This window comes from Cinclus cinclus, chromosome 1, assembly GCF_963662255.1.
Source record: "Cinclus cinclus chromosome 1, bCinCin1.1, whole genome shotgun sequence".
NCBI classification, from domain to species: Eukaryota; Metazoa; Chordata; class Aves; order Passeriformes; family Cinclidae; genus Cinclus; species Cinclus cinclus.
The window spans coordinates 119487366-119514927 of record NC_085046.1 but is presented as its reverse complement, the minus strand read 5'-3'; the positions used below and the strand labels follow the sequence as shown (position 1 = coordinate 119514927).

The 27562-nt window shown below is 38.0% G+C and overlaps 1 protein-coding gene across 8 annotated transcripts in view; it reads left to right on the top strand.

Annotated features, from left to right (window-relative positions):
- Positions 1-27562, top strand: part of EYA1 (EYA transcriptional coactivator and phosphatase 1) — an 80040-nt gene that overhangs the window by 13246 nt on the left and 39232 nt on the right. The window contains exons 3-10 of one of the 8 annotated variants that reach the window (XM_062502383.1): positions 2643-2712; positions 3090-3232; positions 7316-7477; positions 13999-14081; positions 14501-14668; positions 16051-16054; positions 25791-25930; positions 27147-27230. In XM_062502383.1, coding sequence (XP_062358367.1) covers positions 2643-2712; positions 3090-3232; positions 7316-7477; positions 13999-14081; positions 14501-14668; positions 16051-16054; positions 25791-25930; positions 27147-27230 — 854 coding nt within the window. Of the gene's footprint in view, positions 1-666; positions 748-2642; positions 2713-3086; positions 3233-7315; positions 7478-13998; positions 14082-14500; positions 14688-16050; positions 16055-25787; positions 25931-27146; positions 27231-27562 lie in introns of those variants that run through there. The other 7 variants (XM_062502337.1, XM_062502401.1, XM_062502392.1 and 4 more) reach the window with 7 other exon arrangements.

Below are 27562 nucleotides of genomic sequence, written 5' to 3'. Positions count from 1 at the left end.
TGGTCTCATTCTTTTTTACTCTCGGACAGCTGCATTATGTTGTGGGTGCAGAGGGATAAAATGTAAAAATGTTCTTTGAAGTATTTGGTGAGGACTGTGTCCTCTTTTTTTATTCACTGTTGTTGAGTATAAAGTTGGTTTTCATTTTGAGAGGAGAAATCCACCACAAGAAAATTGTTTTATTTCATCACAAATTCTTCCTCTGAAAAATAATTTAATTGGAAACAAAATTTGAACAGCCCTCAGCGAAAACCATTTTAAAATTATTTGCTCTTTTGTCTCATTCAATTTGCTGTCTTTCAAGCCTGTAAATGCTATATGACCTGATCTAAATGCGTGTCCTCATTGTTGGGTCTGCAGGATTAAGAGGAATCAGGACAGGTGCAGAGAGTTGCATGGGGACTTCTGGTTTGTTACAGTAGCTCTTATTCCTTGGGACAGGAATAACCCTCTTGATCATCCTATATTTATGTGTAAATCATTGCTGCCAGTATTTTGCACTGTTGTATACACAAATACATGAAATGCAAAATATTGATAGCCATGATTTAGAACATTTTTGGCAGATGTTTGCTTTATTGAGTTTGCGTTTGTAGTGAGTGTGTGTGCATGCGCCTGCAAGAATATTAGGAGCATATAGAATATCTTCTGTTTATATTTCTATAGTTAAAACAGAACCAATGAACAGCAGTGAGATCGCTACTACTACTACCACAGACGGGTCTTTAGACAATTTCTCAGGATCAGGTAAGGAATAAGCAAAAGTTTTAAGCTCAGCATTTTTTTCATTTATTATTTTCTTATCCCACGTGCACCTCTCTTAAAAAGCCTTTTGTACTTTCCAGCTTATGCCCATTTCTGTTCATTTTAGTCTAAGTCAACAGGAGTTTTCCCCAAGTAAGGAGCATCACAGTATCAGGCTTATTAATGGCCACTGGTGGTCTTCGGTGGGAGTCTCACTAGGGAGTATTCTTACTTTTTGTGAGAGTAATTACTTTTGTACAGAGTAATTACTTTTTGTTTTCTGTGACTAGACTTACATGCCTCTGTGATTATTATTCTAACTGAGGGGTGGGTCTTCCTCACTTAATGTAATTTATTATTACTAAAGTATTCATTCTTTTGTCAGGTTTCTTTTCTTAGAGGAAGCCAAATGCATCTTAGCTTCTGACATAAAGGATGCAAACGCTGTGAGAACAACCTAAGGTGTTTGCTCAGTTTTGCACACCTGTGGAATAATTGTGGTATTTTTAGCACATTGGTTTTATAGTGCAAACCAAATCAGAAAAGGATCTAATAATATATTGTGGGATTACATTTCATTAGAAGCAAAATTTGGCATCTCACAACTAGTCAGATTCCTGGTAGCCAGCCTTTTTCTGGTCTCGTCACAGTCCCCCATTTTCTGCACAGGCTGCTGAGTATGAAAGCATCACGTCTAAAAGCCCAAAGAAAGGCTTCTAAGGTATTTTAATTCTCTGAAAGAAGAAAATACGATGTATACCTAATAGTAGCTACATACATCTGTGGTGATCTGAATAAAGGTTGGACTGTAATATTTGGCATGTCTGCAGCCTCAAAGGCCACAGAAAAGAAAAATTATCATGTGTAGAAGGCACAGAAATAGTCTCCCTTCTTCCCCCCCAGAGTGTAAAAATGATGGATTTTCCCTGTAGCTGGCCAGGAAGGGGGTAGCTGGCAAGGGGTAATTCTGCATGCCTTATTTATTTCCAAGCAGTTAGCAAGAAGGCCTGTTGTTTCTCGGGCTGTCTGATTTTACAGTGGTCTCATAACCCACCGCTGACCCTTTCCTTACAAAGGCTTCCAAGCCCACCTTGGGACCTAGAGGAGAAGTGACACCCAGACAGTAACCAGAAGGGCTCCCAAAAATACTGCTTGGAGCAGAGTAGCCAGCAGAGCTGGCAGGCTCTGAGCAGCACCCAGAGATGCTGACAGAAATGGGCTGTGCTGGTGGGAGGCTCCGTGTCAGCCTCACTGCTGGGGCTGGTCCGGAGCGGCTCGAGGCGCAGCCTCCTCTGCTCCCATGTTTCACTAACAGCATCTGCATCTTGAGCATCCTTATCCAATACTCATTTGAAGGGCTGAAAGGATTTTAGACAGCAGATAAGGTGGAAGAAAATAGGAGTGTAATAAGGTAATACATAGTCTGTATTAGGAATTATTTTTTTTTAAATGAGACTCATGCTCTGAAGCGGGCCATGTGTTTTCAATCGAGGCATGCATAAAGCTCCTTCATAAAATGTAGACCTTAAAAATTCGAAAAGTTAATAAAATGTTGCACTTGAGATATCAACAATCCTTTGAAACTATGAAGAGAAATGTTTCCATTAGGAAATAGGTTGTTTGCATTGAAAATGTTGCCTGTGTGCAACCAAAGAATAAACTATGGCTCAGGAATTTTACAAAGGGGCAATTTAGTATTTGGGGTTTGCAATCAAGATTTTAATGTTAAGCATTCCTGTATAGTTCCTCATAAAATATTATTTTCTATCTAAGGTATCAATGATATTTGAATTTAATTAAAATCTTGTTAATACTCTGAAATTCTATTAGGAAAAATAATATTTATCTTTGGTGTGTGTATTTACACTTCTGTATGCTTTCTTTTCTCCTTGGTGCAGCAATTGGAAGCAGTGGTTTCAGCCCAAGACAAACACACCAGTTCTCCCCACCACAGATTTACCCTTCCAAGTATGATATCTTTTTAAAATAATAATAGTAGTAGTAATAATAATATCTGGAATAGGCAGATTTTAACCTCATTTAAAATAATAATTGACTCCATCTGTTAAGCCATAATTTAAACCACAGCAGCTTCTAGGGGAAAAAACTGCTTTTTTTTTAAATGCTAAGAATGTATTTGAAAAATATTTGTAAAGTTCTTATTTCACTTATTCTTTTATTATAGATTTCTTATTGTTTTGTCTCTTAAAGTTTCTGTTGTCTAGCACAGCCTATGATTATGTGTTAATGAAGCAGCAGGATTGTAATCAGGCTAAAAATAAGTACAGGCATGTCTGTCTAATGAAGTGTCTGTCCTATTTTCTGTCATTTGTAATCAATAGCAGACCCTACCCACATATTCTTCCTACCCCATCTTCCCAAACGATGGCTGCATATGGGCAGACACAGTTTACAACGGGAATGCAACAAGCTACAGCCTATGCCACGTACCCCCAGCCCGGACAACCCTATGGAATCCCTTCCTATGGTAAGAAATCACAGCTGTGTAGTTTTATTCCTGAGGTAAATGGATTTTTAGATCAAGACTGTGTGACCCTTGGGTCAGTACTTAGTGGGACAGCTGTGCTTTAGAGCATTTCTTGTGGAAGATTGTGAACTTTCCCACCTTGGAGTGAGTGATGCTTAATTTATGTATTAATGAGCTAAAAAGGTACTCAAGAAGATGAACCCATTTTAGGATCAGGAGGAGAGGTTCATTGTCTTTTTGTTGGTGGCATCAAAAATACAGCAGTGAAATGGGAAAAGAGAACTCGGGGCTTCCATGGCACAGGCCCAGCTCCTGGCAACTTGCTCAGGGCTCTGCTCCCCAGCTCTGCATGAGGTTACATAAGGATGTAAAAGTCTGAATTTCAGCTAATGCAGATTACTAGAACCCAGATGAATCTGCAAGGCTGTGCTGATTTTCAGCAGGCAAAAAAAACCCAACTGATTCAAAAATTCCTTCATAAAAAAAAAAAATCTCACTTTCCAATGTTTTAAAACTCCCTGGAGGTGAAAATTGAGGTAAATTGCCACTAAAGCTCTGTCTGCCTGATGAAGGAGATAGTACTAAGTAGCAAATATTCCCCAAAAAATTTAATTTAAAAACAAGCTGCAGTGGGTGAGACCATTTTCCTGCCAGACTGTCTGCTGGCAGACCACATAGCAGTGCAGGAGCGAGGATGCATTATTAGAAAATAGGTCTTATATTCCTCCGGGGGAATATATTAAAAATATACAATCCACATGCTTTGAGCAGTGTATTTTTTAAAAATACATTCAGATAATGTAAGTTTTATACCAAAAGGATAGAACTAACCATACGATCTGTTCACTTTAAAATAGTTAAAAGTTTTAAGTGCAAAACTGGTGAATCTCTCATCTTGAAGTCTGCAAGTTGAAAATCCACTGGATCTCAAGTATATTCTACGGCAGATTATGGTGAACACTAGGTAAAAGAAAGGCATTATTTTTCCCCTTACTTTAAAATAGGTTCATTTAAAATAGTATAGATTGGATGTTTCAGTTTTGAATGCACATATTTTAAACTTACCCTGTGAGATGGGGTGTCTTGGATACACGCACACACACAAACACACACACACACAAACACAAGAGCTTCTGTTGTTAATGAGAGCTTGTCTGCTAATTCCATCTGGACCAGGTGGGATGATAACAGACAAGCCTTTTCCCCACCCTGCTTTTGTTGACCTGTTTCTCCTGTGGACACCTTGTGTTCATAGTTGGCTGACTGCTAGGCTTGGGCAGCCCAGACAGTGTCTTTTTTGTTTTTCGCTTGGTTCCTCTGGATTAAATCCTGACCTCACTGAAGTCAAATCTAAAATTCCCACTGACTTCAGCCAGGCCTTGATTTCACTACTGGAGTTTAGCTGTCTCACTGTCGTCGGAGCTGTAATTGAGAGTTGCTTTACTTGGCAAATGCTTGTGGGGGTTAACATGCTTGCCTGCTCTTTTGTTTTGTTTTGGTTTTTTGCCTAGACCATCCCCCATGCCTAGGACTTCAGATAAATTTGCAATGTTTTACATTGCAGAGCTACTTTTGACCACTGAAATTCTCAGCTCCTGAGCCAAGATAATTTTAACATGCTTTGTTCTTTTGCGACTTGTGCCTTGTATCTGGTGCTAAGGTGCTCCTTGCTGATGTACTTTATTGGATTAATATTTAAAAGCAAATAATTATTAAAAAGTTTTGGAACTTAACATGTATTTTTGCATATATAAGGTATGCCATATAATCTATGCTCCCAAATGAAATTGGGGAGTATTAGGACGCTCATTTACAATAGGCAAGAACTGAAGCCTTGCTTAGAGACTAAATTCTACACTTTGATCTGCATTTTAGACCCCATGTACCCTCTGTCTTGCCTTTCTTTCATCCAGGCAGAAATCTTTCAGCAGTATAAAGGGAGAAGACTTATGTGTTTGTGAAAGGAAAAACTGAGTTGAGGCCTCTTTCTTTTTGTTTCTTGACTCTGGGTATACTGGAAGAAAAGAGTATGCACGAGTTCCTGTATCTGCCTGCCTCAAGTTTTCTCTCTAGAGTGGAGTTTGGGAAGATGCTGTCTCAACTGCACCTCTAGCCTCTTCATTTTTCCAGCTCACCACCTCCACAGCCGTGCAGCCATGCAGGCAGGAAGGGGGGTGGAGGGGAATGCCATTGACAGCTGCTGCCCTGGGGCTCCTGGCTCTGCTTCATCTGCAAAGCCCCTGAGGAGGCTGGAGAATTTCCTGAAGTTCTTTCCTCCCGCCTGCTCCAGCACCAGCATCTAGCAAAGGCTTTGCTTACCAACTTCTTTACTTTCCAGATTCTGGCAGTCTTCTTGTGTCACTGTCCCTTCCCACTTCCTTGAGTACATTAGATTTGGGAGAAGCGAGCATCAGGGTTTGATGAGTGAAGGCTTTCTGGATGAGAGCAAATGTGAGAGTAAGTCCCAGGAGATGAAAGGCTCTTCATGGCATGGAGGTTTGCAAAAGGGCATTTCAGTGCCAAGTTGTCTTCACCCAAGTGGCATCCTCCTACTGCTGCTTTTGATCATCTCCTCCTGCTCCATCTGAGATGGAGAGCTGGATCAGGCTGGAAATTTCGACTAGAAATGTAATGCTTGATTTAACTTTCTCTAAAGCTAAACTTCTACTGTCAAGATAAACTTTGTCTAAGCCATATTTAATCAGCATTTCAGTCCTTAAACAGACAACAAATAAGGATTCTTGATAACAAACCATCAATAGCAAGAGTTTCTCCTTGGAAATGAGGAGTCAAGATTCATCATTCAAACTGCTTAATTGTAAAATGAAACAGAAGAATCAAGTAAGCATCAGGGAAAAACAAACAAACGGGTTTAGCTCAGCTGTTAGAAGGTCTGGCAGAAGGAATTAAGGTTAATTAATGACAACAGTTAAAAAATAATTACTTAGATGGTAGAAAATATGCTGCCATTTCTATATAACGAAGTATTGAAGATTTGCCAACACAGTAACTTCTGAGTCTTCTTCTACCTTGAAACATTGTTGAATATTGTCCAAAGAAAAATCCAACCAGGAAATGGACTTAGATTAACAGTAATTTTCAAAGGAATATTACTAATTCACACTTAGTTAATTCAGCTCAAATATTGTTGGTTTCTGAACAATGAGGTATCACTGAATGCCACAGTGAAACCTAAGAATATTGTATCACTTTTTGATTACTTTGGGTATAATTATTTTTAAATGGTAGTTCATGTTGGGACAACCTTATAATTAAAAGCAAAAGACAGAGGCTGGATTGTGTGCATTTCCCCAGTATTTTGCCTGCTGATATTTGCTTGCTCATTGCCTTACAAATTGAGGGGAAAATCACTGAAACTGGGCAGCAAGTCATTCATTGATCAGATTTTGGATTCTTTTATAACTAAATTTAGAAATGAGAGAGTAATGTGGTGTGTAATGGATTTCTCTGTCAGTGCAGATTAATGACTCTGCTATGTTTTTTCCCAGTTCAGGTGATTGCTTCAGGAATAGTTCCTGTCTCTTAGGTGCTTATTTGTTAAGAACTGAATTAGTGTTTAATTACCTTTGAAAAATCATCATTGCACTTAATACCACTAGTTCCCTTTATCCACTTCTAATTCATTAAAAAAACTATTCTTGGAGCTGTGTAATTTTCATGTAGGAGCAGTATACAATGCAATTCTCAGTTATGTCGTTAATGGGTAGATGGCGGGAAAGCTTGGCTATGCTATGCTTCATTAAATTCATATAAAGTTGCTAATCTACCTCTGTGTAATGTCATGAATATATGGAAAAGTTTGCCTCTGGCAGGAAAGGAAAAAAGGAATAATGCAACTTCCTGTTCATGTATGAATTTCTTTTGCAGTTATTGGAAACACAGTTTTGAATTTAACCTCTCCCTGGTGAACTTCAGTTTTCAGTGTGCTTTTAGACTGCCCTTAACCTATTAATTTTTGCATGCTCTCAATATTTGTTCCCTCAGGCAACAGTAGGTATATGTTAAAATGGCTGTTAATGAAATGATTTTATTTTCCATCCCTGTTTGAATATGGACAAATAGATTTGCTGTCACTAACTGATTTAGGTGCATTGTGGGCAGGCATCAAGACAGAAGGTGGATTGGCACAGTCACAGTCGCCTGGACAGACAGGATTTCTAAGCTACGGTGCCAGCTTTAGCACACCTCAACCTGGACAGGCTCCCTATAGCTACCAGATGCAAGGTCTGTATAAACAGATATTACCATTAATTAAACATACCTAATGCTATGGTGGGGTTTTTTTTCTTATTTTGTTATATTCCTAGAATAAAAATTAATGTTTGCTTGAGCACTTAACTCTGATTTTATTGCAGTTGGAGATGAAATGGTGATTGCCTTTGTTGAGAGAGCAACTGGCCAGCTCTCAGCAGTTTGGAAGATCCCTTGTTTCATTAAATCTTGAATAGCAAAGTGTTCTAGTGTTATTACAGTAAAAAAATTGTATCTCTTAATAGCAATAGTTAAGAAAATAGTGAAGGAGACAAAGCTAGTCCTGTAAAACATGACAGGATTATGAATTTAGGAAGTGCCAAATACAATTTGACACCTGAGTGTGTTCGAGGAGGGAGAAGATAAAAATACCTATTGCAGCTGTGGAGGTAGCTAAGTAATGATTGAAGTCTGCCTCTTTGAAGTCTATTTAAAAGCTGTAAGTCTTTGTATGTGCAGGCTATTATTATCAATTTTATTTTGTAGCTGTACTTGCCTGTTCAGTTTACTTGATGTCTTTCCACCTTGTTCTCCCAATTCCTTTCCCTCTTCTGTATTGAGAAGTCACTGGGTATGCCTGGTTCTGGATTGTTCACCACTTAAAGGATATTTAAACACCTTTGTTTACCAGAAATAGCTAATTTGGGATGTCTGCAGCAGGCCTTTTCACCCCTGAATTTGGCAGTAGCTATCAGGTGTGTTGCAGATTTTGAAATTGTTGAGATAAGTCATCAGAAATGGACCACATTTTTTGGTATGTTTAGCACCTTTGTATATTACCAAGCTTAGTCTAAACTGTGTCACAAAATAAGCACTCCATGAAATGTCTTGAGGCAGAAGTGCTTTCAGAGATTAAGAGAATAAGATTTTGCTTTTGTTCCACAGCTTTAAGGATATATTGATCCAATCCTTTGCTCAGACACAAGAGAGATTTTTTTTTTTTTATTGCTTTTTTTTCAGTCTCATTTTGAACTGTGTGTTGAGTAGCTCCACAGGGCAGAAGTGACCATCTGACATATGAAATATTGCTGACTTATAGTATGCTCTGACAAGCAAGAGGGACAGGAGCAGAGTAACGTGGATTTTCATCTGCATGCTGAATGTAGATTATTTTCTCCTCATCAGAGCAAATATAACCAAACAAGATTACTGGTTTTGCTTTCTGCAGACAGCTACACAAAAAAACTCAGACAACAAACACACCTAAACACCCACCCCCCCCCGAAAAATCCTACCTTTCTGTAGGAGAGAGCTCAAAATACTTGCCAGCAGCAGCTAAAATGAACTTCTGAATCAACATTTCAGCTTTTAAGGAACTGATAATTCACGGTTGCTAGGAAATGGTATTATTGAAAAATCATGTCTGTGCTGCCTATAATTTCTATTGCAGTACTGCCTTCATGCCGCAGTCATATACTGGGATTCTGTTGTGTTAACTTCCACAGGCAAATAAAAATATAGTCCCCATAGAAGTTGGAGGCTAAAATAAACACACCGGCCAGAAGAGCCTAATGAAACAATAAAGCTGACACTATTTATGTATAATAAATAATAGTTGGCACCCCATACTGGTTATCTAACAGCTGTAAAGGTGTTTTTTGTAAGTTATCAAGCAGAGGGATGTCAATAAAAAGGGATTTTAGGCAGGACAGGGAAATAGTTTTGCAGATGTCTATGGGAAACTCATTCAATAGAGGGAGGGGAGAGGGAGCAGCATAGGATAACACAGAGAGTGCTTGGAAAATTTTAAGTGAATGCTGTAAGTAATGTGAATGCTGGCATTAGTAGTGCAAGGCTAGGATTCTGACAATAGACTGCATAGAGTCTACCATAAAGGGTATTGCTTTTTTTTTTTTTTTTTTTTTTTTGCTATATGCAAAATTTGTGTAAGATCAGAATTGCCAAGCTCGGTGAAGGGTGGCAGTTGTCAAGAGATGGAACAGTAAGGTCTTGGAAAGCATTTCAGCTGCATACTTTGAGAAGCAAGGATCTTAAAATATTCTGCAAAAAGAAATATGTTTAAGGTGAACCAGTTGTGAAGCTCTAATAACAAAAGGATCAGCAGAATTGTCTGTAGGGCATAGGGAGGAGGGGGTTGTGCTCTAGCTGTGCTGTGCTTGTGCTGAGAGATGCCCACCTCAGGAAGTCAATGGATCACTGAGAATTTGGCTCAGGAAGAAGAGCCACAGGTTGCAGTTGGAGGGTCTCTGTGGTGTGTATGTCCTTTCTGTTGTGCTCATAAACAGCACAATGTGTGGGTGAGGGAAGGACTGGTCTTCTACAGTAATCTAAGAGACCATAAGTATGGAAATATGGAAAATATTTCAAATGAAAGGACTGGTAGAGTTGTTAGTTGCTAAGTAGAAAAGAATCACATGGCTGAACAGGTCTTTCTTGCAGTTAAATGTTTGACAATATATGTCTGTACTATATGTGAGAATATATCTCTTTGCAATATTTTCATTAAGTAAACTTTTGTATTTGAAACAACTCTAAATTGACTTAATTCTTCCTTTTGATTGAACAGCTGTTAAAAGTAAACAGGAGCATTTGTTTTCCTTTCCTGATTTAATTTTGGAAGGAGAACCTATCCATAATTTCAACTATTATTTAAGGACAAAATTGATTCTCATGACAGAAGACGGGGTTAGTGCTGCTGCTGTTCAGTTGTTTGTGCAGAAACCTCCAGAGGGGAGAATGAGTTTATTCCCCCTTTTCCCTCTAGCATATATGGGCAGGCTGCAGCCTCAGCCTTGTCATAGCCTGCAATAGCTGTTCTTCATCTTCTTCATGCAGCTGCTGAGCTGCTAAATGGAGATAATGGATCCCACAGCCTACTTCCCAATGCAGTGTTACATGACAGTGCTCTCGGGGCCTTGCTGGCATTCTTGCCCGCAGCAAAGGGGATTTCCTAGCGGCCTTGCAGTTGTCCTGCTCGTGTTCCCTTGCTGGGGTTACCTCGCGCTCAAAAGCTTTGGAGTTAATTCTGGTTCCTCTCCCTGGGATGAATGTCTCCCTGCAACGTAGAGACGCTGCCTCGCGGTGCGTGTGCAGCCAATTAAACCCAGTGCTTTTCCTGACCCTGCTAAAATTACAGCGTCATTAGTCACCAAACAATAGTGGTGGGGGGAGGCTGCCAACTTACGAAAATTATAAGGAGAATTGCTGCCTGTGACTCCTTGCTAAATTTATTCTGGTAATTGGATTTTTGTTTTTCACAAATTTATAATCTCAGTGATGGAGGGTGCACAGGGGAGAGGGTGAGAAGAGGACTCAGGAGGTTCTCCCACCCATCTCCCCCCTCCCTTACTTTATTTAACAAGTGTGTTCCTTAAGCTGTTTTTCATATAAGTTGCTTCATAGATGTTGAAAGACCACTTACATGACTAATGGCTGTGGGAACAGGCCGTTGTTCCTATATTGGCAGAGTTATAAGGATTGCACAGTGAGGATAAATGGAGTGGAGAAGGGCTGGGGGAAACAACAAGGAAAGAACTCCATTTGCAAATGTCTTATTTGAGTCTCCTTTGATTGTGATAAAAAATCTTTTACACACTACCCGAATATCCTACCACTGGAAGGGTGCTAGACCCGTGATGAGCACTAGCATTGTTTTAGTTACCAAGGCTGTGATGACAGAGAATAGCTATCCAATTGGTTTGGGAATTCAACCATAAAAAAGTAAACGTTAAGGTATTTGGTTATTATTATACAGTATAAAAATATTGTGCTGGATGGCTAAGCAGTTACTAGGACAACAAGGGGGAGTTTGCCAAGGATTTTTAAATACTGTAAGCAAACGGAAGAAACCTTGAGTTTAAATAGCCCATCTGGCCGTCTAAGGCTTTCCCGAGAGAGCTGCACTAAACTTCTGCCACATACATTGTACCCTGATGATAGACATAGCCCGTGGCAAGGAGACTGAGCTAGGAGAGCAAATGGGCTTCTGTGGCCAACACATGGGGGAGGACCTTATCCCGTGCCTCTGGTGGCACAGGGCGCGCCCCGCGCCTGGAGCACGCCCTGGTCCCAGCAGGGTCCGGCCACCTTCCGATGCTGACTGGGGTTCCCAGCTTTAATGTGGGTCAGAGCTCTTTGCAAAATAGACCTTTGACCTGCAATTTACAGCTTTTATCACATTTTAAAGCTATGCAGCCGGCCAACTTAGGGCGGTAAATCTCGCATGTTTTGTAGTCATTCTTATTTTTGTGTTCAGCTAAGGCAGGATAGCGGCTCTATGCCATGTTATGGCTGAATATTTAAAAAACAATTTGCAAAATCATGAGTATTTAAAAACAACTTCAGGCTTGTAGTTCTGGGTGGCCCACAGAGCTGTTTCTGAGAAACCTGCTTCATGTTTGTTACGGTCTAGGAGACCCTTACCCCTCCTCCATAGAAGCCAGTGCTGACCATGAGATGAAAGAGAGATCTGCATGTTAGTGTGTGTGTGTGTCTTTGTCTGAGAGGGAGAGATGCTGGCTGGCATGTAATTACTTTTCTCATTTGCTTTTGCAAATTATTTTCCAAACTTTCTGAGGAAAGATAGTGTATTCCTCAAAGTCTGGAGCTTTTTCTACTTATAACTATGAGAGGCCTTTTATATCTCTTTAGAGTGGCTCAAACTGTGCACCTTTAAAACCTGTATTTGAATGTATTACTGCATCATTCAAAAAACCCTACAGAAATAAGAAGAGACACAGTGACTTATATTCCTCCAGCCAGAGCACTATTAGAAATAAAATATAATTTCAAAGTTTTGCAATTTAAAATATTTTCAGCTGTATTTTGGCTTTTGTGTTTGTTACAATAAAAAAAGAAATTAACATCTGTTTTCCAATTTTAAATTAAATTTGGAAAAACATGCTTTTCTCATTAGTACTGTTTATCTGTACTATCTGCTAAACTTGGATGTCAACTCTTCTGCTGAAGTAATTTGATTTTACTTCACAGAATTAGTAGCATCTATCAACAATCAGCAGAGATTTTGCACTAGTAGAAGATAAGAAGATACAAGAGAAATGTTTATAGTCATTTCATATGTTAAGTTTAAGCTTCATCCTTTACTCCCACTGCTTTTGGATTTCCCATCTACTGCTTTGAGGCTTAATTTGTATGTGCTTTTAGTAACTTTTGCAGTCAAACCATGTAAATATTTTTCCTTCTGACTTCTCATAGCTACAATACCTATTGGTTTGGTGGGTTTTTTTTGTTTAATGAAAGTAAATAGCTCACAAATGTGCTTCAGGGGTTACAGCAAGTATGGACCCCTGCCTGCATTCTGTCCTCTTGGGAGTTGAAAGAAATGTCACTTCTCCCAGTGAATAACCTCTTTTTAGATTTGGTTGTTAGATTGTTGTTTAGATTTGAGTTGTGTTGGGTATATCAGAGGATTGGTGCATCTGTGTGCCTGACTGTTGATTTTCATGTCTCCTTGTCTCCTCTGCTCACCTGCAAGTTTTGCTCCCAAGGTCTCTGTATATCTTTGCACTGAGGCAGATTTTGGTGGTGAGGGAGGCTGTAAACAACCTGCACACTTTAATAACCTGCACTGACTGGTGCTCTCCTCTGGATGAGTTCAATAGGTTGCCTCATTACAGACTTTGTGGTGGCTTATGTAGCTTCACCCTGTGCATCCATATGTTTCAGCTGGTGGCTGTGTCACTCCTGGGTTATAACCAGCAAGGGCATGGCAGCTGAAAGGGGGTTACTGCCCTTTTAGTGGAACAGCTTCTCAGGTTGGGTATTAAACGAGAGCCCCATCTGTCTATTTTTGGTGGCTCTTGAAAGCTGGAGGAGGGAGATGAAGGCAGTAATTCAGTCTCTGGGCTAAATTCCATCTTGGGTCTCCCTTCTCAGAGAGGTACTTTTTTCCTCTTGTGTTACGCCCAGTACACTCTGTCAAAAGAGGAAAGGTTTGCAGCCCAAGGCTGTCTCTGATCGATTAGTGAGTCCTAATGGCTTTGCAGTGGGACTGAGCTGTTTGGAGCAGGGAATTATGGCTTTTGCTGCTCCTGTGGGGGGCTGAGGCTTGGGGAGGGGAGAGGACACAGTTCTCAAGGGTAGGAAGAGAAACAGAAACACCAGGCTTTCGTGAGGGGAGGTTGTGTCTCTCTGGACAAAGCTTGCCCTTATTGTTCAACCACAACAACAACAACAAAGTAAAGTAACCCTCATTACTTCCACAGTACTGGAGTGCTGGGTTTTATTCAGAATGGTGCAATATCTTAATATTCAATCAGAGATGAGGTGGGTCCAAAATTCCAGTTGAAATTTCAAGGTTTTTGTTTGTTTGTTTGTTTTGTTGCAATAATGAAACACAGAGTGTAAGAACTATGAATTATCACTTTCTATGTATTAGCATGTTATAGAGCTGAATTGGTCAACATATGGGAAACATTACAAATATGCCATAATGTTGTGAGATAATAATGTGATAGAAGTTATTTTCCAATACTTTGTTTTAGTAATTCACATAACTTTTTGTTTCATTTCAGGCAGCAGTTTTACAACATCATCTGGAATATATGCAGGAAATAATTCACTCACAAATTCTACTGGATTTAATAGTTCACAGCAGGTAAATTTGTAAACAGGAGTTCAGCAAACTTTGGCAAACTTAGAATTCTCATCCACTGAAAAAATGTAGCCCTTAAATAGCTTGTTGAAAGAAATTGTCATCATTTCAAGTTAAACTAAAGTTTATAAATATTTTTCTTCAATCTGTCATCTATCAGTACAGAACTAATTGTCTGAGGCTGATGTTCTTATTCACACATCTTCAGCAGTGTGTCTAATAAACTACTTGTGTGAGAAGACATACTAAATTATGTGTAATTTAGATTTCATTTTACTGCCTCACAGTTTTAGGTCGTTCAACATCCAGTCCAGGAAGCATACGTGCTCAAAGTCTGACATGTGTTTGTAGTTATATTTTGGAATTTATTCTAAAAAGTAGCAAAACTTTGATGGACATTCAGTTGTTTTTTTGTCTTGCAGGAATATCCCTCTTATCCCAGTTTTGGCCAGGGCCAATATGCACAGTATTACAATAGCTCACCGTATCCTTCACATTACATGACAAACAGCAACACCAGCCCTGCAACACCCTCCACAAATGCAACATACCAGCTTCAAGAACCACCATCTGGCATCACCAGTCAAGCAGTTACAGATCCTGCTGCAGGTAATTACATGGATTTTATGGTCCCTATGAGGCACGTTTTTGTAAGTTGAAAGGGGATTGAATTGGATTTTTTGTGTGTGTGTGTAGTTGTTGATTTTTTTTTAATTATTTCTTAATCCTGAGCCTGTGGCATATCTTGGACAGATTTTAACAGAAAATAGACTAAAGAAAAAAGAGGATCAGTAAAAGTTTTAAAGCCTATCTGGAGTACAAGTTGTTTGTATTTATTTGTAAAGTGTTTCTGTTAAAAATTGCAGGGTATGGATAAGTCTTTGCAGTAAAAAACAACCTGGTGCTTTTAAGCTCTGTATTCATCAAGATAAAGATTCTTCTTAAATAAGACTGAAATCATGAGGCCTTCAAACCATAATGCAACTGTCTACTTGAAAGAGAGCTTTTGAGCTCCTCATTTCAGAGGACATCATAATGCTTGCAATGGAGTGTTGAAATTGCACAAATGTTTCCATTTTAAGAAAAGATTTTCAGTGGCTTATTCTTTTTCCCAGTCATTTTACCTTTCTTGGTGGAATTTGACAGTCCCTTATATTTTTTGAACATATATGCCAAACTGCTCTAGCTGGTTTTGGAAATGAGGGGTGAAAAAATACTTTTCTCATTATTAAAGGAAAGTTAAAAATGTATTTTTTAACAGATCAAGCCTGTCAGTCGTTAGTAGATGGCAGAAGTATGGAGTCTGTCAGAGAGAAAGTCCAAGGTTTCAGATGTGTTTCTCAGTAGTGCAGGAAGAAGCAGTTATGATTTGGCAGTGGTATCAAGTGTTTTTTTTCCAGACTTCTTTGGGATGAGGTTGGTTTTAGTTCTCTTGAAGCGCTTGATGGGACTGATCTTCTGTGTGCAGTGCTAAATTTTATTATAATTTGCTTGGGCTCTGTTGCTTTTCTGCATGAGTGTGCACCTTAGAAAATGTTATGCAGTGTTTTTGAGACATTTGCTGCAAGTAAGTAGGGAAGAAAATACAGCTGGTGTATGCATTTATATACACAAGGTCACTTGTGTACACTGTATTTGAGAAAGGAATCTTTCTAAATATATGATTGCTTATTGGGGTCTGTGGCATTTAGAGATGAATGCATATTGATGTCTGCATAATTATTCTGCTTTCCACTTTTAAAAAACTTTTGTTTTGTATTCTTGTGGTCTCGTTTGCTTTTCTGTTTAAGTTGGAAGCAGTTAAGTTCCTCTTTGCCCAAGACCCTAAGGTGGTCAAGATACTAAAATTGAATCATTGCATCACCTGTGTCTTGATCTTTTTCAAAATCTTTGCACATATTTTTCTAAAGTCATTGATCTTTACTCTAGCATTTACTTCCTAAAAGCTAAAGTAAATGTGCATAGGAAGAAGGGAGGTATATTTTTCCCAAGCTCAGACTTAGTGGCTTAAAGACTGTCCTCCTATTCAAATAGTTTTCTGTGCTCTATAAGCCTGAACAGAGTTTTTCTTCGTTCCTTTCTCAAGAAGTCTTTCTTTTCTCCATCACATCTTCCATATTCTTGTTATGACTAAAGTTTTATTTGTAAGTTTTGTCTAAAAATTTGAAAGAATTTGGTGGACTTTCTTGTGGATAAATTCTGCACCTAATCCTTCTTCTAATTTGTTGTTTCATGTATTGAAAGCAGTGCATCCAACAATGCCCTACCACTGCTTGTTTAGCCCTTGCTTGGACATGTGCACACCTCCTCTGGCATTGAGGGACTGCCATTTCTTCTCCCAAGACATTAATGTTACTGATTTAACAGTTCTGAAAACATTCCTTCTAGCAGTTTTCAAATAACAACTCTTAATGTAGCTATGGGCTTATCGTGGGCTGGCTGCCTCTACCAGAGGCAGAGGCACGTTTTGGAAAGTACCTGCTGTGGACCACTCTATTAGAAGGAGCTGATGAAAATCATCTCTATCAATGTGGTTGCAATCAGCACAAGGTATAGGGTCGAATTTCTCCATTTTTCTTTATGCAGCTTTTATTTTATGCAGTTTTTCTTTATGTGGTTAAGTTAGGATCAAGCCCATTTAGGCTCCTTCTCTATTGGCTGTAGAGAGATGAGTACTTCTAATTAGAGTTCAGTTTAACAACAGTCTTAATCCTGATTCCAAAGCTTCTCCAGTGGTATGAAAGCAGTCTAAAGTGGCTGACATAACAGTGCTGGCAGGAGAAATCAGGCAAGAATCTTTTGCTGTCTCACAAACCTTCAATGATGGTAGAAGGGAAGGAAGGACCCATCAGTATATCCAGTGCTGTGCTTGCCATTTCTCTTTGGACAGTGTGAATAGTTTTACTTTTTTCTTGTTGAGGTTTACTGCTAACCTTCAGCTGAGTTCATACACAGTCTGCCTGGAAGACAAAGCAAGGCTGGGCTCAAGGAATAGAGGGATCAACATGAAGGAAGGGAATGCTGGTGGAGTGGGGACAAGTGGAAAGCATATTCAACAGAAGGCATATTCATAGTCGGGTCAAAAACAAAACAAAAGAGGAAATTAAACAAATTTTTATTGCCTGTTTTGCCACATCTGCTCAAGTTAGGCTGCTGATTCTTTACCAGAACTGGAATGCTTCATATGAGGGGTGGTGGGGAGTAGTGCAGAGCCATCACATTTAGTAGGATGGGCTCCAGCTGCTGAATTGCAGCTGTCTATCCTTAGACATCTTCAGTATTTAAAAGAAACATGTAATCCATGTGGTTATGAGCTATGCCAGGACAAGCACAGAGCAGCCTTCAGACTTTACAGAGGCACCAGAATAATTTGATAGACATAGGTGGTTTCTATGAAATTGGGCCAATAAGTGAAACAGAAGAGTCTGGTAAGAAAAATGTGAAAGGGAGAAAGTAATTATGTGCTCTTGTGACATTTTTAGTAGAGTTTTGCAGACTCAGAAATCTCAGATAATTTCACTTGAAATATGTTTAATTCCTTGTCCAAATATAAAATAATCCTTTTATGGTTCCCCTCGCTTACTAGTTAAATTTGAAAGTTTTTGCCATGCAGTCCAGAACATGCAAGGATTCCTGCAGAAAGCCTGAGATTTTTCCATGCTCAGTGTTTCTCCTTATTCTTTGCTTTCAGGATTTGAAACGTTCTTGTACCACAGTCAGGACAAAACCACTCATTGCCCAGAGGTTTATAGTCTTTGTGTCCATAAGTCAGATATACAAGTTAATGTTATTTTCTTGTGAACAAAAGCCTGTGCTTTTCTTAATGATGTAAACAGAAAGTTGCTGATTTTTTTGTCTAAGATGTAGTATCTAGGAGAAGTAATAATAATTAAAATTATAAAAGAGAAGTAGATAAATGAGCAAATATTAATTCTCCTTTCAATATTCAAATTCACTGAAATATGTTCAGAGAGAACAAAAGCAGTATTTCTTTGTTTCATGAAGTAGCTGTGTAGCTCTTTGCTGCAGGATGTTGTGAACGCAAAAAGTTTATGCCAGTTCAAGCATAACTTTGACAAGCTCAAATATTAGAATTACACAGACAACAAGAAATCCTTGATGCACAAGATTACTGGAGACTGGGGATGAATTAGTGATGTGTGGATGTCTGTCCCTTTTATGCTTTCTTACTTAGTTTCCAGCTGTTTACCAGTGTTGAAACTTACCCTGGAGAGATGGAGTTATGCCTCCATCCAATGTGCTTACCCTGATGCTCAAAAATTCTTAGTGTAACATTCATAACATGTATTTCTAGGAGTTAATATAGAAAAAAACCCTACCTTTTCTAAAGCCATAATAATTTTCTCTTGCAATATTTCAACTCCCTCATCACAGCTGGTAATAAAAAGTTTGTAATTTGTGCCTTTTTCATTCAGTCAGGAAGGCTGAATTTATCCTTCTATTTCATATGATGATGTATTTATAATTTATTAAACAGTGTTTCTCAAAAGAGAGACTTGCATTGTTCTTGAGATTCAATCTCTCATTTTCCTTGGTTTCTGTAATAAGTGTGTTTAATAAATAACTGGAGGGTTTGGGAGTTTTTTCATATTACTCACATACTTCACAGTGCAGATTAAAAACCTCATATGGGCTGTGCCAGCCAAGAAAACTCGGCCTCAGACACGGGTTACTATTTTTCTCCTAAAGACTAAACTTCTTTTTCCTTGAGTACTATGTCACATTTAGTATTACAACAGGGAAAGCAACTTTTAAAGTTTCTTCTTACCATGTTTCATAACAATAAATCAGGGACAGAAAAGTGAAAGAAGGAAAATAGTTTATATAGAAAACTTTTCACTAATACCTGTGTGGAAAGAAATGCAGCTATATTCACAGCACATTTCTGGTATTCTAATGTTTGCTCTTTTTCATAAATATAAATGAAGAGTACATCTAGAGGGTATATTTATACAAGGAAGGAAAATCACAGAAAATTCTGTAAAAACAGAAATTAAATTGGATGCAATAATGAATGGCAAAGTGCAGTACTGGTTTTGCTTTTCTCATAATGGTTGTTCTCCTGGGATGTTTATCTTTGGTTTCATTGGGATTAAAAGCAACAATGTTTTCAAATGGTTTGAAAACTGAACTAATGAGTAAGGAAGAAATAGCTAAAAAGGATACAGGTGCTACTGACCCATTATGGATTGTTTCACCTTTTTTCTTCAAGAAAGAATGCTGGAGAAAAAAAATCAGGACGACTTTAGGTTGTGGTCATATATAGTTTAAGAATACTGTTATATATGATATTTTGTCATTATTTAAATATACAATCCTAAATCAAAACCTCAACCAGGGTTTGAAATAAATAATCATTTTTGCCACTATTTTTAACAGACTGTTGAGAGTTTCTTTCAAGTTTGTAATAGCATGCTCTTCATTCTCAAGATACAAACATTAAAAAAATTGTTTTTCAAGTGCAGATTTTAACATTTTATCAAAACAGCACTAGAGATATATTTCTGTGATCTTGCCAGCAAGCATTATTGTATTTCTTGCAATACTTACTTAGTGCTTTTACCTACTACTAATACAGTACTAATTTTTTTTACAGACAAGTTAAAAAAGCCATGCACAAATACATGGGATTCTGCTTCTTTGTTTAATCCTGGTCCAGTTGTATGCAAGTAGAAGTTTGTAGAAGTGCTCATGGAATTTGTGTTTAGTTTTATTTATGCAAAAGGAAACTTTAATTATGCAAAAGTAAGAAAATCATAGTGTGAGACTGACATATTCAAATTACTTGAATCTTGTATTTTTATTCAGGTACACAGGAGTTGAAATAACACTGGCAAAATGAAGTATAAGATTTAAGGGGAAGCCATTAATCTGGGCACAATCTAAATGGAAAATTTTTGTACATAGCTACTTGCTGAGACATTTGACTGTACAAACTACCCTAGACCCACCTCATCCATGTAATTTACATTGTGACATGAGATATGATTACTTTGATAATGTATGTTTACTCTTTTTTGCATAACCTTTCAGTGTAGTAGGGAAAATGTTTGACAAAATTTGCAATGCCTTTGTGTACAGCAAAAGCTCTACCCACACATGCACACCAGCTGGATTTACCTAGAGACACACTTGATTTTGGGCTTTCTGACATAGCCAGTTTTCCCCAGATTCATCGTTGAACACTACTACTGTACATCAAAATCAACAGTAAAAAAAATACAGCAATTACTATGAGGGGGTTTTCATAACAAACATAAATTATTTACAGAATATGGTGTTGCAAATGCTATCTCTGCTGCTGCACTGTCTGTTAATAAATAACCAAGGTGTTTTTATTTTTGAGATGATGGAAAATTGTCCAATGTGACAAAACCATCTACACTGCCCTGAGTGATGTACTAAGGGAAGTATAAGCTTATGAACTCTTACGCCAATTTGCAGTTTTATGGTGCCTTGAAGCATAGAGGAAACTCTGATACAGTATAGTTAATGTATTTTAGTTAAGCCAGAATGTAAACATATTTAATTCCTCACAGTTGTGTTTTTGTCAGGCTTGATGTCACCATATACTACAGGGGTTGCAACCAGATCAGAAGCAGGGAAGTACCACTCACACCTGGAAAACAAGCTATTTATAGAATCTGGGCTTAAAATGTTTGGGGTTTTTTTTCTGACTGACTGTACAAGTCAAGTGGGTCTTTTACACTTATCCAGGGTTCAGAAGAGGGTGAAGCAGAAATAAGCTATAACATTTAGGGTCTGCCTAGAGTACAGAATGCAGAGAGATGCTATAGCAGGGAGATCTAAAATGATATGTACGTGCATGGATGCAGAAGAATAACTGCTGCTACATTATTAATACAATTATGTGAAGGCATTACAACACAGAGAAATGGCTGTGGTGGTCCAGACTGATGGATCCACCGGGCTGTACGCTGCCCACCCCAGGGGCCACCAGCAGGCACCATGGGAGCATCAAGAACAGGCTAGGATTGTGTAAGATTTGCCCTAAGCACTTTTCCAGATATTTTTGTCTCAGGGGATTTCCAGACCTGCTATTGTTTGTGCATTTAGGGTGTGCCTGCATTTGCATTTTAATTTTGTGTAGGGTCTTTTACAATGTGAAACTTTGGCTCGGCAGGGCAGTCCTAGGTCACCCAAGTGGAGTCCTTCCAGTCAGAGCTAACCTGGAATGTGTCCTCCAGAACAGCTCCTAATTCCTCCAGCCTCTACTGAGGATGCCCAGGAGACTGGATCAGAATGCATTTGCACTGAAATAACCTCTCAGATACAGCCAGTGGAGCCTGGTGTAGTTATCACCACTTGCCTGATCCCACAGATACAACTTGCTAATGTGGTGTAGCTGTAGCATCCCTGAGTGCTTCACTTCCAGGGATGTCCTCAGGTCCCTCTTGAACCCATGTAATATTTTGGGAGCCTGGCATGTTTTTTGGTTTTTTTTTTTTTTTTAATTTTGGCAAAATGTGTACAAATCTCATAACTTTTATGTGAACTCCTTGTATTTAACCAGGCTGCTGCCAGCTCCCTTTGGTGATCTTGCTTTTGTGTTGGACAAGCAATGGATCTGATCCTCACTCCCTTCTCTGCTCATGATTATGTGGAGGGCAGGGTTTTCTCCTGCACTTACTTGTGTTTGTGATGCTCAAGGACAAGATAAAATTGAATTCAGTGCTTTAGAAAAATGATAATTTCACTTGGCTAGTATTAAAGTATGTCTGTTACCATGAAGTCAGCTGAAGTTGAACAAAATGCGTTCTCTTACCAAATGATTATAGAGTAATGGGTATAGTGAGAACATGGCTGGTGGCTATGGAAATTGACTCCAGCAAGTCTTTTGATGCCCTGGCAGTTAAATCTTTTCATGTAACAATTTTAAAAGCAAGCTAGACTAAAGCAGTTTGGCAAGAATTACAGCAGAATGATAAAAAGCTGTTTAGGGAATCATGTCCAGAGAGAAGTCAGGGAGAGCTCACTGTTAAAATAGAAGGATGGCTGCAGCAGCATTCCTCAGTATCTGCCTTGGGCCTAGCACCAGACCACATTTTCATTAATCATTTAGGTGACGGAACAGAATGTGTTTGCCTATTAAATATGTAGATGACACCATGCTGAGAGGGGCTGCGAGGCCTTTGGGGACGGGATGAGAACTCAAAAAATGGAGATGTGATCTGAATAGGAGCAGGTGTGAGGTATACATTTAGGCAGGAATGATGAACTGCACAAATGCGGGATGGGGAATGTTGGCAGCTTCTTCCAGGCTCTACCTTTCCCTGTGGACCGCTCTCAGTACTGCAGATATTAGTGGCACACAGAGTACCCTCAGCCTCTGTTGTTTTCCTTTCTCCAGAATTTCTCAGGGCTTGGGCTTGTCAAGGCTCTGGGCTCAGCTGGACACTATATTCTTTAACTGGGTTTCCTTATGAGGCCCTGAGAGTGACCACTGGGCAGTGAGCTGATAACCCAGCCATGCACACAGAGGCTTCCCTTCACATACATGGAATACGTTTCTTGCACACAATGCCATGTTTCCCCACCTCCACTGGCTACTTCCATGCTGTTTGTAACACACTGATCTCCTGAATAGGCTCAGAAGCTGCAGGTATTAGCAATGTTGCTTATTCAGTCTTGTGCAAGATTTGGCCAGGTCTTTGAGAAGCAGCTACTTCAATGTCACTTCTTCCTCAGAAGATGATCTAGGAATGCTGAATCTAATATTTATGGAAATGTTGTAGAAATATGCAATTTTTTTCTGTCCAAGTGGTGTCCGGGGTGGGGGGTGGTCTGCAGAACATTCAGAAAGTCAAGTTTTTCTTGACTTTGCTTTGCTTTATTTTGTCCAGTTTGGTGAGACTGTAGAGAATGAGAGTCCAAGTCTAGCAAAGAAGATTGACATGGAAGGGTTAGTCTAACAACAAAGGGGATCTGTGAACAGTCTTTAGATGCATGCAGATACAATGAAGGGAATAATTTCTCCCCCACATTCACAGGTTAAACTTCTACTGCTGTAATGCTGAAGTTGTATGTTGTGATGACGCAGCTGTCCAAGCAGCAGAGATTTCCTGGAGAGATTCATAAGAGCAGGACAAATCTTCCTTGGGAATGATGGAAGTACAGTGGTCCCAAGAAAGGGTCCTGAGGCAGGGTTGGGAGTCTTTCTGTCAGGTGAGAGTCTGGTGCATCCAGATTACCTGTGAAGGGGAAATGGATATGAGCCTCCACTCAAACTTGCAGCCCTGTGTGTGAAATTTTGAATGAAGTATTCATAACTGAAAGGTTTGCAAAGATGGAGAGCTGGATGCCTCTTACAGACAGACTTTCTTCCCTGCCCCCACCATGCTCTGCTCTGTGTCCTTACTCGTTTAGGTTTGCTTGTTTGTTTATTTGTCCTGAAGTCTTGTTTATACTCTTTCCATCTTACCTTTTCCCTATTTTTGTTAGCATTACTCCTGCAAGTTTAATACTTGAAACTTATAGGCATAGCATGCCTGTGAAAAATGAAGTCTAGTTTTAGTTCTCTAAAACTGGGAACTAAAGCCACACTTCTAAAAACAGTGTCAGAGACCAAAAACATCCATAATTTAAATTAATCAATAGGAAATGCAATTTTTCATTGCATCTAAATTTTAGAGTACATATTTAGAACATCATTGGCCAGTATACCTTTTGAAGAAATTCTGTTCTGTTTATTTTATGAGGTTATGATTCATTTCAAGGCTTTTGTGCATCCTTTTCTTTCTCTTTTCTTTTTATTAAATATTTTAATAATCAAAATACTGTATAGCAGAAAATTTAACTGAGAAAATTGGTACTATTTGTTATGATTTCTTGTTTGTGTTAAGTGCAGTGGGTGAAAGAGCAGTCAGCATTCAAAGTTTAAACACTTTAAATTAATATTCTGAAGTGTGAATTGTCATAGGAAGATAAATATATTATTGGGATGTATAAAAAAATGTGGCTGGATAATTTTTGTTGTTTGACACGTATAGAGTCACTCTTTTAGTATGGGTCAGATGTTTTCAGAAGATTCTGCACTTAACCTTGAGTTACATCTTAACTTGTTCTGCTTTGTTTGATGTAGCCTGAAATATTCAGGTAAATATATAATGTGAAATACATAAGATATGCTAATTCTCAATAAGTGTAGATTTGAAGGCTGAGCATGAGAATTTCACAATCTTTTCCTTTCATTCAGCACCAGCAACTGTTATTATTTTGAGTAACTGTGCTTATGTGGTGTTACCCAGATGTCCAGAGTCTTCTCCTTAATCTAACCTTTGACCTCAACAGGATGTTTTCCTAGGAGAGAGAATCCCTTGTGTGAGAAGTATACCTGTCTGTTCAAGCTGGAATGACATGGTCTAGGCAGATTCAAATGAAAAAATTTGTATCTACTCAACTCTAAAGAGTAGTTAATATTAACTGAACAGTAAAACTGAGAAACATAAATTTTTTACCTACCTTCACTAAAGTAGTGTTTTTTCAGAAAAACAAATGAAATCATGGTGACCACCAAAGTAAAAGTACTTGTGAAATTCAGGCCATGAAAGGAAGTTTTCAAAACAGGTGTAAAAATGAGTTGTTGCATTTCTAAGGACTGTGGTACTGCTGATTAAATTAATGGGAAAGATAACTGATGATTGGTGTCTGTTTTGTTAATGTACAAGCGTTCACTATGATGGAGCCTATGGATGTTAAGAGTAGCAAAATATCTTCAAACTAGCATGTTTTCAGAAAAACTGTTGTTCTTAACTACATGAATCATCATTCTTTTTTCACCTGTTCAATAACAGTAAATATTCTTATAAATAAATGTTGCTGAAGCATAATAATTAGCATACAACACTGTTTGTAAATATTTGTATCCTGTCTTGAAGGTACTCATTGGAAATGTTCAGTGTTGAGTAAGCTTTTGAAGGATCCTAGAAATATCATTTTCACAGCTGATTCATATTTAACATATATTAATTTAAATTACCATAGAAAAATAAATACTTTGGTTTTATGCTATGTTTAGGAATAATTCTGTTCTTCTGGCTCAAATGTAGCAATCTAAAAGTGTCTCCAACCACTCAATATGGAAAAATTTTTAATTTATATATGTCTGGGTTTTTTTCACACCTGGTTGGATTTTTCTTGACTGTCACCATGACAGGTATTTTAAAGCATTTAAGGTATTTAAGTTTGAAAAGAGTTAAATTAATGTTGTTTTATGAAAAATTGGTATGCCTTGTAATTTTTTTGTTTAATCTTGTAATAATTGAAGGAATGAAGCAATGACTTTTTTTTGTACTAAGTTTTTTATAGGTGTTTACTGAAATAGTTAATCACTCTGTTTTTGCATATAACTTGAGCTAGATTGAATTAATTTATGAATCAATATTAGAACTTGCTGTTTTATATTTAATTATTTTAGTTAGGGCTGGGTTTGATGTAAGCAAGTAAGTTGAACATTGTGAGCACTGAACTGAAGGGTAAAAGTTCTTTCTTTTCTTTCTTTCTTTCTTTCTTTCTTTCTTTCTTTCTTTCTTTCTTTCTTTCTTTCTTTCTTTCTTTCTTTCTTTCTTTCTTTCTTTCTTTCTTTTCTTTCTTTCTTTCTTTTCTTTCTTTCTTTCTTTCTTTCTTTCTTTCTTTCTTTCTTTTCTTTCTTTTCTTTCTTTCTCTCAGCAGAATACAGTACAATCCACAGTCCATCAACCCCCATTAAAGATTCAGATTCAGATAGATTGCGTCGTAGTTCAGATGGGAAATCACGGGGACGTGGCAGAAGAAACAATAATCCTTCACCACCACCTGACTCTGATCTGGAGGTACTTTATATTAAATGCTTTTGTTACAGAACTTTAACATTATTTTGCACAAAGAAGTGTTATTTATGCATCAAAAATAAAGTGGCATTGAAGTTCCCTTTTTCTAAACAGTATTTTCAAAGAAAATAGGATTTTTCTTCTAAAGAACCTTTTTCAGTAAGAGCTCCTGATTCCTTGGAAAAATACTGGGTGTTTCTTTCTCCTTTTGATTAAACAAAGCAAACAAACAAACAAACGAAAACAAACGAAAAGGGAAAAAAAAAAAAAGGAAAAAAAAAAGAAAGAAAAAAAAAGGAGATGGTTTCCCCAAAGCAAACAAAGGTTTTCATTTGAACAGGAGACACTTCTAGCACAATAGTGGGGTTTGTTCTCTCATGCTATGTTCACATACCTCCCAGTGGCCCATGGTTTATGTTGAGAACACATCTCCACTGACACACCACAGCTATGACTGTCCACACTGCATTATTTTTCCTTTACAGAAGCTTACCCTGTTTGTCATCATGGGAAATACAGTCTCACCAGGATTTAAAATACTTGTATTTGAACACTTTCTTTTTCATTAAGTTATCATTTTGTGTGTGCTCAGAGGACAAATTTAAGACACATTTAAAAGGGAAAATGTATTTTCCCTTGCCTCTAGGCAAAAGAATTATTTACTGATGCCATAGGTTTTATGCATACATCATCCAAGTTCATAGCTTTTGTTCTTCAGATGCCTAAAATGCATTAAAATTAACATAAGGGAAATTAAGTGTTCAGCAGTAATATGCTTTGTTTTGGTGTCAGAGGTAATTTTCAAGGGCACTTAGATTAATTTTTGTAAGACTTGGAGAAATACAGCATTCTAATCCCAAAGATTTAATTTTCAGATGCTCCTCTTTTTTAATTTCAGTTTCTATCTCACATCAAGCTTCAAAAATTGTACAGTCTCATTTTCTTTGTATATTTGACAACACTATAATTCTATACTAATAGAAGGATTTTATATAGGAGCAATTGTAGTGAAAAGCTAACAGATTGTATTGCCCTGTCCTGGAAAAAAAAACCAACAACGTGTTAGTTTTGAAAATAAATAGCAGGGAATCTATGATTTTAATATGCAACCATTTCAGTACAATTTTCCCATTTGTGTGCTTGCTGATTCAAATTTTAACTTTCCATTTCAAGTACAAGCTTCACAAAGGAACACATTGATTTGATTCTCTTTTTACAGAGAGTATTCATTTGGGATTTGGATGAGACAATCATCATTTTCCATTCCTTGCTTACAGGGTCCTATGCTAACAGATATGGAAGGGTAAGTATCAAGAAACTGATGGAAATGTTCAGTAATATTTGCTGATTTACGGTTGATACACAGGGAATACCAGAACATTAGTTGATTTTGTTGATTATTTCATTAGAGGCAAACTGGGACTGGCATTACAAGACAAGAAGTATCAAGCTGTTTCATGTGTCCATTCCTTGCAGTTACTCAGCTCTTGTATTGAGTACAAATTTAAATAGTGTTGAGAGTAGTACTTTGACCACTTAAGGTTTGTTTTGTAGATACAGGTTGTCTGAAACCTGTTGATAAAATCTGCAAAGGTTTCTGTGTCCCCTCAGAGAGTGAAGAACTTCCAGGAATGG